The sequence below is a fragment of the Oreochromis niloticus genome, linkage group LG14, assembly GCF_001858045.2.
Source record: "Oreochromis niloticus isolate F11D_XX linkage group LG14, O_niloticus_UMD_NMBU, whole genome shotgun sequence".
NCBI lineage: Eukaryota > Metazoa > Chordata > Actinopteri > Cichliformes > Cichlidae > Oreochromis > Oreochromis niloticus.
In genome coordinates this window covers 18,315,405-18,327,932 of record NC_031979.2, presented here as the reverse complement: position 1 = coordinate 18,327,932, position 12,528 = coordinate 18,315,405, and the positions used below count along the sequence as shown (strand labels likewise).

Sequence of the window (12,528 nt, the reverse complement as noted above, 5' to 3'; positions counted from 1 at the left end):
AGTCAGCAAGTGAAGTGGAGTGACAGTCCTGCTGTGAACAGGTTTATGTACAAACAATCCAAGTACTAGTGATACATGAGTATTAATCCAGGAGATCTGTGTCTAGCTTTTTGAGTCTCACCGTGTCACATTCACTGGGCTGGAACTGGAAGTCGTGCGCTTTGTGAAATACCGGATTCTCTTGCATGAACAACTGCTGGTTGTACTCCTGCATTATCTGAAAGAAAGAGAGAAGGAGATCTTTAATCCAGTACATTTTGCATGCAAGTTTGGTGCTGTGTAAACCCGACAATACTGGAGTCTGCCAAACTTCATGTGTGACGAGGCGTCTGCTCCCTTCGAGGATGCAAACGACTTTTTTTTTTTTTCCACTGCCACATCTCAAGCCCACAGTGGGTGAGTGTTTCATATTTATGCATACATTTGTGGGTTCATATTTTGACTTTAGAGGGATTCATTTTTCAATCCAAGAGGAATATGGTTCAGAAGTTAAGTCGAGTTTCTGAAGACATAACATTCATACCAAAGCTAGTGTGACCCGAAGCCAGTGGGAAACTGTCCACACAGGAAGCAGCTAGAAGTGATGTGGTGACCAAAGAATCCTGAAATACAGTGACATTCTGTCAAAAACCAAAGTGCAAAATAACCCCAATAATGTGGCCGGGTCCGACTAAAAGTGAGAGCACAGGATACCGTTGACTGACACAAGATAGGATAGTAAATACCAAGGACTAGCTTACCAAGGACACCACAACCTGCTGGCAACCAACCGTCAGCAACAAAGTGAAGGTGGGATGAGCGAAATACTTCCTGCGTGGAGCCCCCTTAAGGCCTGGGGTTCACCAACAACATTTATCTGTGCTTGTTGGCTAGCTCGGAGAACAGCTAGCACGCATGTAGTGAGACAAACAGAATGATGCTGCCTTTCGTCTATCATTTTGTGAACTGAACCGGGTATCTGCTGCGAGAATGCAGAAAACATGAAGCTTCGCTGGCTATGCTTACTAAAAACATGCCGAATGGCTAAATTTGGTGCCACTGAAGCCATGCATGAATAGTGCATGAGTTACTGCTCTAAGCTGTTCATGTGGGCTCTGAAATAACAAGTGAGAGGTCCAGAAGCTATCATCCACAGGTGAGATAATCACAGTCGTGCTGAAACAGGTGACCAGGTGTAAGTGACAGTATATTGACAATATACAAGCCACTTTAATTTGCCTGTGAGTACATGCTGCGTTAATCAAAAACAGTCACTGTGTTGTGTCTTTCTTGCATAGTTAAAGTAGAATAGAAACCTCATCAAGCCACACAAAAGGTACACACAGCTGCTCCCTTATTCACACAGGGTCACAACAGAAGGTAGCTCTATCTTTAATTTGACAGATTTTTACACCAGATTTCCTTCCTGACACAACCCCAAAGGGATTCGTGCCTACTTCTGCAACAGAACTGAAGATCTGCTTGTGAGGCGGCTGTGTAAACCACTAAACTATACAGACACAAAGAAATTAAATAAATAAAATAAAAATTATGCACACAGAAAGAAAAACTGCTGAATGTCAAAACACTTTCAGTGGGTTCCATAGAAATTTCCTACCACAGATTCAAAGAAAAAATAGAGCTTCATAATTACAGATGAAATGAAAAAGTTGCTCTGATCATTTCACAAATAAAACTGATAGCTTGGTTTCAGGGTCACAGCATATTTTTGTATTGTCTGACTCACCCTGGTGGATTTGTCCAAAAGGAACTGGTAAGTGTTGTGTGTAGCCTGGGAGGCCTCAAGCTCAGTGCGACAAAGTGCCACCAGGTAGTCTTTGACGTGCTCATAGATTCTGCCGTCCAAGGCCTGGAAGACAGACAAAGAAAGAGAGGAACCAGGGGTTATACTGAAGCATGGATGAATTCAATGTAATTCATTAATAATAAAGCAGAGAGGACAAGGGAATCAGGAGGAGACACCAAGAAATAGACAAAAAGAACAAAATGTGAATAAGCGTCGCTAGTTTGTTATAATCTCAAATTAAATCTTGTGTTTAGATAGCCATAAATGTACTGTGATTTTGTTACATAATCTCCTAATGCACGTCTATGTTTAAAAAATCATATTTGAGGTCCATAGTCCACTGATTACACTATAAATGATTGATAGCTCCCTTGTTTTTGTGTTACTTTTGTTGCATTTGTTGGGTGGGACAATTTCCTCTGTTAATGATTTTTTCTGTTATTGCATAAACTACTGCTGTAGCAGGACTAAATCAACTGAAACTTCTTGTGTGGAAGGTCATTTCAAGCTTTATTTTATGTTAAATGTTACTAGAACACACCCAAAAACATGCAAAATACATACAGGAAATACAGTCAAATTGAACAGAAATAGAGTTCAGCATAGCAAAGCAAACTTCTGTTACAAACAAACACGCCTCACTCACATCGCCGCCTCCCATTGCGTACTGTATATTAGAACTTTAAATGCAGTATATGGCATGTTTCCATGGGCCATTAAAAAGGATTTTATGAATAACACTAAACTAAAAAAGGAAGAGGTGAAAAAGTGAAGAGAAAGATGGTGAGAAAAATATAAAGTGGTGAGAAGGAGGGAACGAAGTCACAGGAAGGCCCAAAACCACACAGATGTTTTCATTTGACAGCTGTTAACATTAGTGTTTCTGATGCACGGATATAAAGACATTTTAATGAAGTATGCAGTCCAACTGAACAGCCTTTCTATGGGCAGCCGGGATACTGCTGCCAAGCTGTAGGCAACGCTGCCAAACAGACAGAGAGCGGGGCTAAAGGAGGGGAGGAGGAGAGGAAGAAGAGGGGAAGGGAGAGCATTTTGAAAAGGTATAAAAGGTATTAGTGGGTGAGAGCAAAAAAGAGAGACTAACTGAAAAAAATGTGTTTATGGGACACGAGTGTGTGTGTGTGTGTGTGTGTGTGTGTGTGTGTGTGTGTGTGTGTGTGTGAGTGAGTGAGTGAGTATGTGAGTGTGTTCTTTGGATGGTGTTCGCACAGCTGCAGAGGAAGGTGAAGGGGTTCAGATTCCAATTCAACAAAACACAGAGAAGGCAGACACACACACACAGACATCAGCGATCAAATGCTCAGAGACACACACATACACGCACTCCTCTGGCCAAAGTGCCAAAGTCTCAGAAACGTGCACACACTATTCTAACCAGCGGATCATTTAGGCCAAGTCTGCAGCCTCCAGCTAACACCTACGTCTGTCTCCGTCTTATACAGACAAACACATTAAAAAAACCCAACATAAAACCCACAACCCACAGCATTCACACACAACACAGCCTCAAAAACAATGGGATATTGACAAGGACATTATGTCATTAAGGGTGGGTTGCTGGCTGACTTCTCTCTAAATGTTCCCTCATCATTCTGGTCATTTCCTCCTCCCCCTTTCTTCTCTTCCTCCCCTCCTTTTTTCATCCATTTACGGTAGTGTTGAAATGAAGTGAGTCAGCTTCCAGAAAAAGCCCCGTCCGTCCCTATACCATGGCCAGTGGATGTGTGTTTATGTGTGTGTGTGTGTGTGTGTGTTTGGGCTGAATGACTGCATCAGTTGGAACAATAAGGGCAGCACAGGGGAGCAGACGGGGCAGCAGAGGTGCAAGTGTGAGGGTGTGTGGTTGTGTGTGTCAGTGTCTAGCCGGCAACTTTAAAGACGGACATTAATAACAGCATATACTGCTGACAGCAGAGGGAGACGTTGAGCAGTTGGTTCTTCCTCTGCCCTTTCACTACAGCTGTCGCATTGACAAGGACGGCAGCACTCACATATAAGATTTAAGTTATTACCGCAGCCTCACTACAACTCTCAGTACAGTCAGTATTTATGAAGGGAAGATTTGATCTAAACAAGGCTATCAATTACAAGTCTCCTCACCTATCGTCCCCAGAGAAACCATTCTATTATCCTTCAGTCATCTATTTCACACTTAATCATCTTCTTTTCTCAGATGGCCTAGGAAGGAAGAAAGCCAATGGATTCTTACCACTATAACTCATTTAAACTCAAACATTTCATGGGATAACTACAATATCTGTTGAACATTGAGATGAAAAGGCCCCAAAAGCATACAGCGTTCATGGAAAAGATTTCACGCCTTTCTTGAACTGCAGAGAGAAGTCATACATTCACGAGTGCTGTTATTTTCAGGTAAACGCCACAAATGAATCAGCACAGGAAGGAGAGAGAGGACAGACAGCTTGCTTCCTTCTAGCAATGTCCCTCATTCTCTGTGTGTGTTTTCATGCGCATATTTGTGTATGTGCATATTTCCCTGCAGTCCTGTCCTTCTGTCACAAGAAGCTAAGGATCTATTATTCAGAATGGCCTCGTAGTATAGATGCTCATGCATGCCTAAGGCAGAGCATGCGAGAGTGAGAACAGAAGACGGAGAAAGAAGAAGGAAAATGGGAGAAGAAATAAACAAGGATTCAAAAGCAAAGAAACAGAAGAAAAAAACAAATAAACTTAATTTTTATTTAATACTATTGAAATCCTGAGTACGCACCATTTAACTGATGGTCAGACAAATGAGAAAAACAACAGCAATAAAGCTGCAGATGTAAAACAGACCAACATGTGTGTCTATAACAGAACTACCACAATCAGTCACGCCTAAGGATTTTTCATGCTGAAGAATTAAGCAATTGTCAATCAGCCGTTTTCCAGATAGTACTGTACGGTGGGTCAAAATCTCATTATGCTTTTCTATGTTCATAATTCCACGAATTTTAACAAGACACCCAACACCACTGGCTGAAATGCAGCTTCAAACCATGACAGTTTTACCGATGGCTGTAGACGCTCACTGTCGTGCATTTTCCACTCTGGACCACTGATTCTCAGTCCAGTTGTTGTGAAATTTGGCACATCTCAGCTTTTTCTCCCTTCCTTAACAATGTTTGTTGACAGCCACCCTTTCTACTGACACACTTCTTTTGAGGCTTCAGTGAACAGTAGAGAGTAGACCAATTGAAGTGTCAGATGCAACTCTCAGGTCCTGTGTTTGGATTTTTTCACATTTCTTTAAGACATAACTTTCAGATACTGTAGGCAGTTTTTAGGCCAGCCACTTTTTCTTTTGTCCTCCACTTGTCCAGTTTCCTCAAACTGTTTCAACGTGCACTGCACACCATGCTGAGATATGCCAAGTTTTCATCTAATAGATCTCTGGAAATCACTTGTTAGAGCAAAAATGCTCTAACATGTCTCTGTTATCTTTGGCATTTTTAATAGATTCAACACAAGAAATTGGAACAAATTATGTTTTGTGACATACTACTAGTAACAAATTGCTTAAAAAATGTAAAAATTGGTTTCTTTTCATCCCTTGAGTTAGGTGCTGTTTTATGCTTGAATGTTTCATGAAAATGGTCAAGTAAAAGTAATGGACTGAAAATTAGTGAAAAAGCAGCCAGAGAAACTTGAAAAAGACCTTCAGCCATCCTGGAGAACTATTGCTCGAGACCACTTTAGAAATTCCAAGAAATTCTGGCTCTTCGGAAGCAAAATATAAGGAAACATAGGATGTTTCGATACTTTTACTTTATGTGTCGTATCTGTAACCATGTATGCCCATGTTTATACAACACAGTAGCTAGGCTGTAAGTGAATTACAGACTGGGATTTTTTTGTGTGTATTTTCATACAGAACATAATTAAAGCAGTATCATAACTAAAACAGCTCAGCAAGATAATATTGTGTCTAATTAAGACTGGGCTTAACCACCTTTTGTATTCAGTCATCTGAGCAGTTTAAAATAAAAGACCAAAGACAAAAGAATGCCTGTTTTTGATATTCCACTCGCTGAAAATGATAATTTCCTGCCCACCGATGATTTGGTTAAAGTTGACATTAGCATGGCTCACTTTTCTTCACATAAGCCCCTTTCAAATCGTAAATCCGCACAACGCTGCGACTTTCTTTGAAGACTCAAAACTGTGAAATCAACACTTTTTCGTGTGTGATATTTCCCTACCAGCTATTTCACTGACAGTGAATGGGAGTCTGACTTTGTGGACTCATGAAAGGAACACATTTTCCCAAAATGGAACTTAAATTCAAAGCTCCGCATTTTAATTCTGAAACCAGAAAAATGCTTCCTCATTCCCGTACAAAAAAAAAATCCCTCCGGATATTATCCAAGGGAGGCTCTTAAGCCAGTACTTGATCTAGTAAAGCAAAATATTGCAACAGCATTAAAATCTCGAGTCTTATGCTTTTATGTTTTTACAAATTTAATGTTGGCTTTGTGTGTTCACTTTCACCACTTACCTCATTCATTTCCTTTCTTTCATCTTGTTATATTTACCTGTATGCAGTGCAGCAGATCTGTATGGTAGTAGCGATCGTGGTGAGCATTGGCAGCAGCTAGCGTTAGCAAGTAGTCGTTCCTGGCCTGTGTCGCCTTTGAGTTACAGTCACTTCTTTTTGCTTTCAACTTCAAAAAACAGACAGAAAAAAATGTGTATAGTGTTACTACTTGTTTTTAAATAATTGTTTAAAGTAATACATCTGAGAGGCCTGACTAAACAAGCTGCTGTTATGTTTCAGGTTCTTACCTTTACACTTGCTTTCTGTAAACTAATTCTTGACTGAAAAAGACCCAGTTTAGACCTGAAAAAGACAAAAAACAAAACAATAATAAGTATCTAATTTTATTTTATTTTTTTTAACAGTTATGTAAACTTGCAAAAAATTTTGTATTCACATTTTTAAATTTAACATGTCAAGTAAAAGAAGACAGAAGGGAAGATCCAAGGATTTCTACCGCATCTCCATCCTCTGATTCAGACTAGCCTTCATAAATGAACCCTGGCCTGAGCAGAGCGAGACTTGACAGTGATGAATGTGAGCCTGATCCAGACACTCATTTATATCAATGAGAGAGAGAGCCTGTCTCCTCCCGGCATGTGTATCCGTGCGCATGAGCACAAAAACATTTAAAAAAAGCATGTTTATTTCGATTAAATCTAACACTCGCCAATGCAAATGCTTCAGTGTGTAATTTTCTCTGCCAGTTCCCCACGCGCGAGAGTACCTGTAAAATGCTTCTACTTAAGCCCTGCTTTACACCCCGAGTGCTGTTAAAAATAACATTCACACCAATTTCTTCCTGTGTGTTCCTTGTGCCTCGCCATTTTTATCCTCTCAAACACACATGCATGTGCGCATACGCTTCCATAATGGCACACAGGCAATACAGTTATTTCTGTCGCTGCTACTTTCTACTGAGCGATAGAGAACAGAAAAGAGTAGATTGGCCAATCGATGTGAGCGCAAACCATGGGTTGAGAATTCAATGAAGTGAAAATGTCACCATAGCTACTGCTACCAAGGGATGGGAGGAAAACAACACTCATCAGCTCCAGATCAAACTCTGGAACTAATTGTGAGACTGCAAAGCTTCAAGAGTTGAAATCTTAGAGCAGAAACAGGTCAGGTGGCTGTTCAGTGAGAAAGCCTCTTAAGCTTGGAAGGTAATAAAAAAGTAAAGGACAGACACCAGGGTCACAGGAAAAACAGTGCTTTTAATCAACGTCAACATTACCCTTTATATATCTGCTGGAGCTATGCTTCAAATTAATTAATAATATCAAATTAATATCATTCAGATGTGGTTGGCTGATTCATCAAAACTAAAGCCAGTCGATCAATGTTTCCACATCATTCTTTACTGTTTCCCTCTTGTTGTTTTCATCTCTTTTCATCTGTATTTTTCTCTCTCTTTCAAACACCTGTGTATGTTTATGACTGATTGCTTCTTTCATCCTCGATGACAATGTTTTTCCCTTTCTTTATCTCTCTCTCTCCAAACAGAAACACACACATTCTCCTTATGAGGTTAACCAGCTTCACTCTCTTGATTGCATTCTCCCTCACCATGGAGACCATCTGTTTAGTCACACCATTGTTATATATTTACAAAGAAGTGTGGAAATTGAAGAAAAATCCAACATAAAGTTTCTAAGTAAGACAAGTGTAGGGAGACAGGATTTACCACCAGTAGACTTTGGGTGTGACTTGATATTTAGGAGGACTCTTCTCTCATTTTGGTGTTGTGATGATGGTTGTGTAAAGCGCTCTCTTGAGCTTTATTCACACAGGAATAAACATCATTAAGTGATCCACAGTCAGCAAATAGGTGAAATGGGTCTCAAAGAGGTACACAGTGTTACACCAAAAAACTTGCGATGTCTTTGGTTGCTATCAGTTTGCTGCAGTCACCTGTAGGTTGCACAGAAATGGACTAAAGCTAAAAAGTGTGGCGCAATCTACGCTATATTGCCAAAAGTATTCCCTCACTCACCCAAATCAATGAATTCAGGTGTTCCAGTTACTTCCATGGCCACAGGTGTATAATATCAAGCATCTAGGCATGCAGACTGCTTCTACTAATATTTGTGAACGAACAGGTCGCTCTCAGGAGCTCAGTGAATTCCAGAGTGGTACCGTGATAGGACACAACCTGTGCAGTAAGTCCAGCACTGAAATTTCCTCGCTACTATATATTTCATAGTCAACAATTAGTGGTATTACAACAAAGTGGAAGGGACTGGAAACGACAGCAACTGAGCCATGAAGTGATGAACCCTTCCTGTTCCAACATGACTGTGCATCAGTGCACAAAGCAAGGTCCATAAAGACATGGATGAGTGAGCTTGGTGTGGAAGAACTTGAATGGCCTGCACAGAGTCCTCATCTCTACCCGCCAGAACACCTTTAGGATGAATTATGAGTGGAGACTGCGACCAGCCCTTCTCATCCAACATCAGTTTCTGACCTCACAAATGTGCTTCTGGAAGATTGGTCAAAGGTTCCCATAAACACACTCTTAAACCTTGTGGAAAGCCTTCCCAGAAGAGCTGAAGCTGTTATAGCTGCAAAGGCTGGGCTGACATCATATTAAACCCAATGGGTTAAGAATGGGAGTTCATATGCATATGAAGGCAGACGAGTACTTTTGGCAATATAGTGTATGAATGTTTTCTTTGTATAATTGTAGGGTATTTTTCTTACAATATAAAGCACCTTGAGGCAACTGTTGCTGTGATTTGGTGCTAGATAAATACAATTGAATTGAACTGAATGGTAACCATAAGTAATAGTTGGTTGAAATCTGTTGGTCACATCAATAAGATAAATTGGCAAATCAGTGTCTTCAATACAAACAAAACACAATCCTCAAGCAATCAAAGCAATCACAAAGAGGTTTTTGGTGCAGCATCCTCTTTGCAACCAATTTCATCTAAATCTGGTAACTGCACCGCTCAAAATCAAAGACGATAAAAAATTAGAACAGCTTTGTATTGATTTTCAAGTGGACCCAACTCGTGCCAGGCAAATATGTGCCCTCCACAGCATAACAGGGACACCAGATCCCCTCACTAAAACAGACTTGGCAACTACCTGAAAAGCCCTACACACACACGCACAGTGTTGCGGCAGACTTACTTTGCCTCGATGTCGGCCTTCTCTCGTATAGCGTGGGCAACCTGCTCGCAGTCGTAGTATTTTTTCTTAGCTTTGGCCAACTCCTTCACTGACTCCTGCAGCTCTGCTTGAATGCCGCTCAGCTGATCTATTGTCTGTGAAAAGGGAAAAAGACAACAGACATATGTTTGAAGAACAAGCAGACCAACATGAACCAAGTTAACTCCGAGCAAGCACATTGGAAAGATGCAGCAGCGACAGAGAACAAATACTGCTTCAGGAAAAAATGACCAACTCACCTTTTTAAGCTGCTGCTCCTTGTACAGTCTAACAGTCTTAGCGGGCTCTGATATTTGACTCTTGTAATTGTCGCATACATTGAGCCTGGACTGGCTCACCTGGACTGTACCTTCTAAATAGGACCTCCACACTGCATACACATTCCTAGTAGGAGAGAAAAAGCACTGAGTGCTGGAAAGTTTCTGCAGCTGGATTATTTAATTAATCCAATATCCATTTGCTTGGATATTGGCTATGTTTTTTAAAATGTGGGTTTTAAAAAAAACGTGTGAGCAGGGAACCACAAAGGGAGAAAATTTGTGTTGCGATGCATTATTTCTGTTTGTCACACTAACTTAGATCCAACTTGAAGTCTTCTATTTCAGTGCCTCTGTTACAGTAAATAATGACTCATAACTGTGCTGTAGACCATGACGATTTTTTTCTAGACTATTGAACGACTCCAGCACGGTATAAATTCAGCCTTCATCTGAGCACTGCAACTGAATGAAATAAATTTGTAGATGATGCAAGAAGACAAAGCAGCTTCCAGCTCCTAACTTTATGTAATATGTGCATTTTTCTGTGTCATATGCACACACACAAACCTACCTATAGTCTGTTCTCTGGTCATCGGGGTTGATTCCAGGCCAGTCTCTCTTTAGGTACTGACTCGCTAACTTCTGCAGAGCCTGAAAGCACAAGAGCACAAAAATGAGGAGCTGGGAACAATTAAGGACCATCTAGCTCCTATTGTCTGATTAATCAATCCCTGCCAAAAGATGCTTTTGATGTTATAGGAAACATGCAGACTGTTAGAATAAAATGAATTACAATCAGAGCAAGTTCGTGAACTGCTCTGAGTCAGCTCACTTGCACCCTGTCCAATTTACAGTCATTCAGATGAGAGAAACGGTGTCTAATGTTTGGAATTCATAGCGAATAAAATACATTCAAATCTGCAACTTGACAGAAAACACATTCACTGTTATCATTATGCAAAAAAAAGGAATGTATGGTGAAGATGGGCGGTTTGATTTTAATTTCTGCACAGTTGATGTTTCCCAGTTTATTTTGGGTATCACTGCACAAAACAATAGACCGGCTTTGTGTCAGTAAATCCCGAGTCAGTTCCCGAGAAACCCGAGGGCTGCAAGAAAGGGTAACCTACATCTTCCAGACTGGGTCACTGTGTCAGTAGCAGTGACTCACAAACGCTCTGTCCTCGTGTCCCTGTGTTTATGTACGTAGGGATGGGTAGCCTTAATAAAAGAATCCCTACTAAAATCCAGTCAAGACAGTTTGAGTTTCAAGGTAAATACTCCATTCCTCAAAGCCACCTTCTTCCCTTTATCTTTTTTATCAAGCTTCCAGATCTGCATGTAAATCTGATATCATTCCTCTTTACAAATCTCCTCCTTGTTATCCTAAATCACCAACACTTCCCTCTCTCTCCATGCTTCACCCTTCATCGCTTACATTATGATTCTCAAAGGCCTGTTTTTAAATCTAACTATTGCCCCCCCCCATCCCCTTAAACCCAATTGCATTTACACATATACACATCCCGTCTGTGCTCTTTTTTTCTAATACCATGCTATTGAGCTCTCTTTTACTTTTGTCTCTCCCATTATAACATACTCAACTGAATTACCTTCTATCTCTCTTTCTCATCTTGCTCTTTTTTTCACCTTTCACAGATGGTGACTGAGGCCATCAAAGAACAGTTCTTTCTCTCGTTCCCTGGACCAGATATTTGTTTCCCTCCAGCTGACACACAAGCTTGTGTCCTGGGGGAGACTGTGGCCTAGTGACCCCTGGCATCCACTGTCTAAAAACCTCATAAAGAAAGGGAGAATAACTCTTTTATGAAGACAAAAGAAAAAAAAGGGCATTATCTCCTAAATGTCTCAACTGGAGTGAACTAAGCATGTTTTTTAGTATTTTACATGACGTGCAGTGAGTAGATTAATTTAGTTTTATTATCTATTTGTGCTTTTATTTTGCACAAAAAGGCACAAATGTATCATATCGGCTATCTGGAAATAGGATGACATTCACCAAAGGTAGTGGGTGAGATTTCTCGCTGTTGTGTCGCTGCAATTTAGTTCTGGCTAAATGTTCAAAGACAGTGAGATGAAGCGGTGCAAACAAGAAGATTTCTTAGTTTCCCCTATCAAAAAATGGAAGGATAAAGAAACAGCAAAAACAAAATAAACAAATGGGCAAGATTACTGGCTTGGACCACCTCGTGGCATGAAAACACATAAAGATCAAGAACAGTCATCCTTGCTCTCTTTTTCTCACTCTTACCAACAGGCTGGAGTGGATCTGGATGGCACTGATGAACATCTCTGAGCCTCAGCTTAAAAATGGGAAGGGGAAGACAAAACATGAAGAAGGAAACCAATGTGAAGTCGGCGTCTTCCTTGTCTCTAAACACTCACCATTTACTCTCCGAGCTGCAGTGAAACTTGAAAAAGTGAGACACAAGTAGAGGTGTGCCTTACTATTGCAACCAACCCACTTGAAAAGACACAACTTTTACTTTGAAGCCGACATTCTCCATTTCTGGTTTGTGTTGCACTTTTCACAGTTTCACTGTGGTGAGTAGTTTGCAAGTATTTGCAGATAAGTCAACACCTTCCACGCAAACTATGGGCAACCCTGGGAATCTGCTAACAACTAATTGCAATTAGGTTTTCGGTGCAGCACCATATACCCTTTTGCAACAGATTTCACACTAGTGACAGCAACCTCCAAAAACCACTCGCCAACTGATTAC

The 12,528-nt window shown here is 40.6% G+C and overlaps 1 protein-coding gene across 1 annotated transcript in view; it reads right to left on the bottom strand.

The window, feature by feature from the left end:
- Positions 1-12,528, bottom strand: part of fchsd2 (FCH and double SH3 domains 2) — a 67,924-nt gene that overhangs the window by 29,177 nt on the left and 26,219 nt on the right. Inside the window, exons 4-10 of the mRNA XM_005474671.4 lie at positions 10,356-10,435; positions 9,764-9,908; positions 9,486-9,619; positions 6,593-6,647; positions 6,343-6,471; positions 1,727-1,849; positions 122-217 (exon numbers count right to left, since the gene is read on the bottom strand). Coding sequence (XP_005474728.2) covers positions 122-217; positions 1,727-1,849; positions 6,343-6,471; positions 6,593-6,647; positions 9,486-9,619; positions 9,764-9,908; positions 10,356-10,435 — 762 coding nt within the window. The remainder of the gene's footprint in view (positions 1-121; positions 218-1,726; positions 1,850-6,342; positions 6,472-6,592; positions 6,648-9,485; positions 9,620-9,763; positions 9,909-10,355; positions 10,436-12,528) is intronic.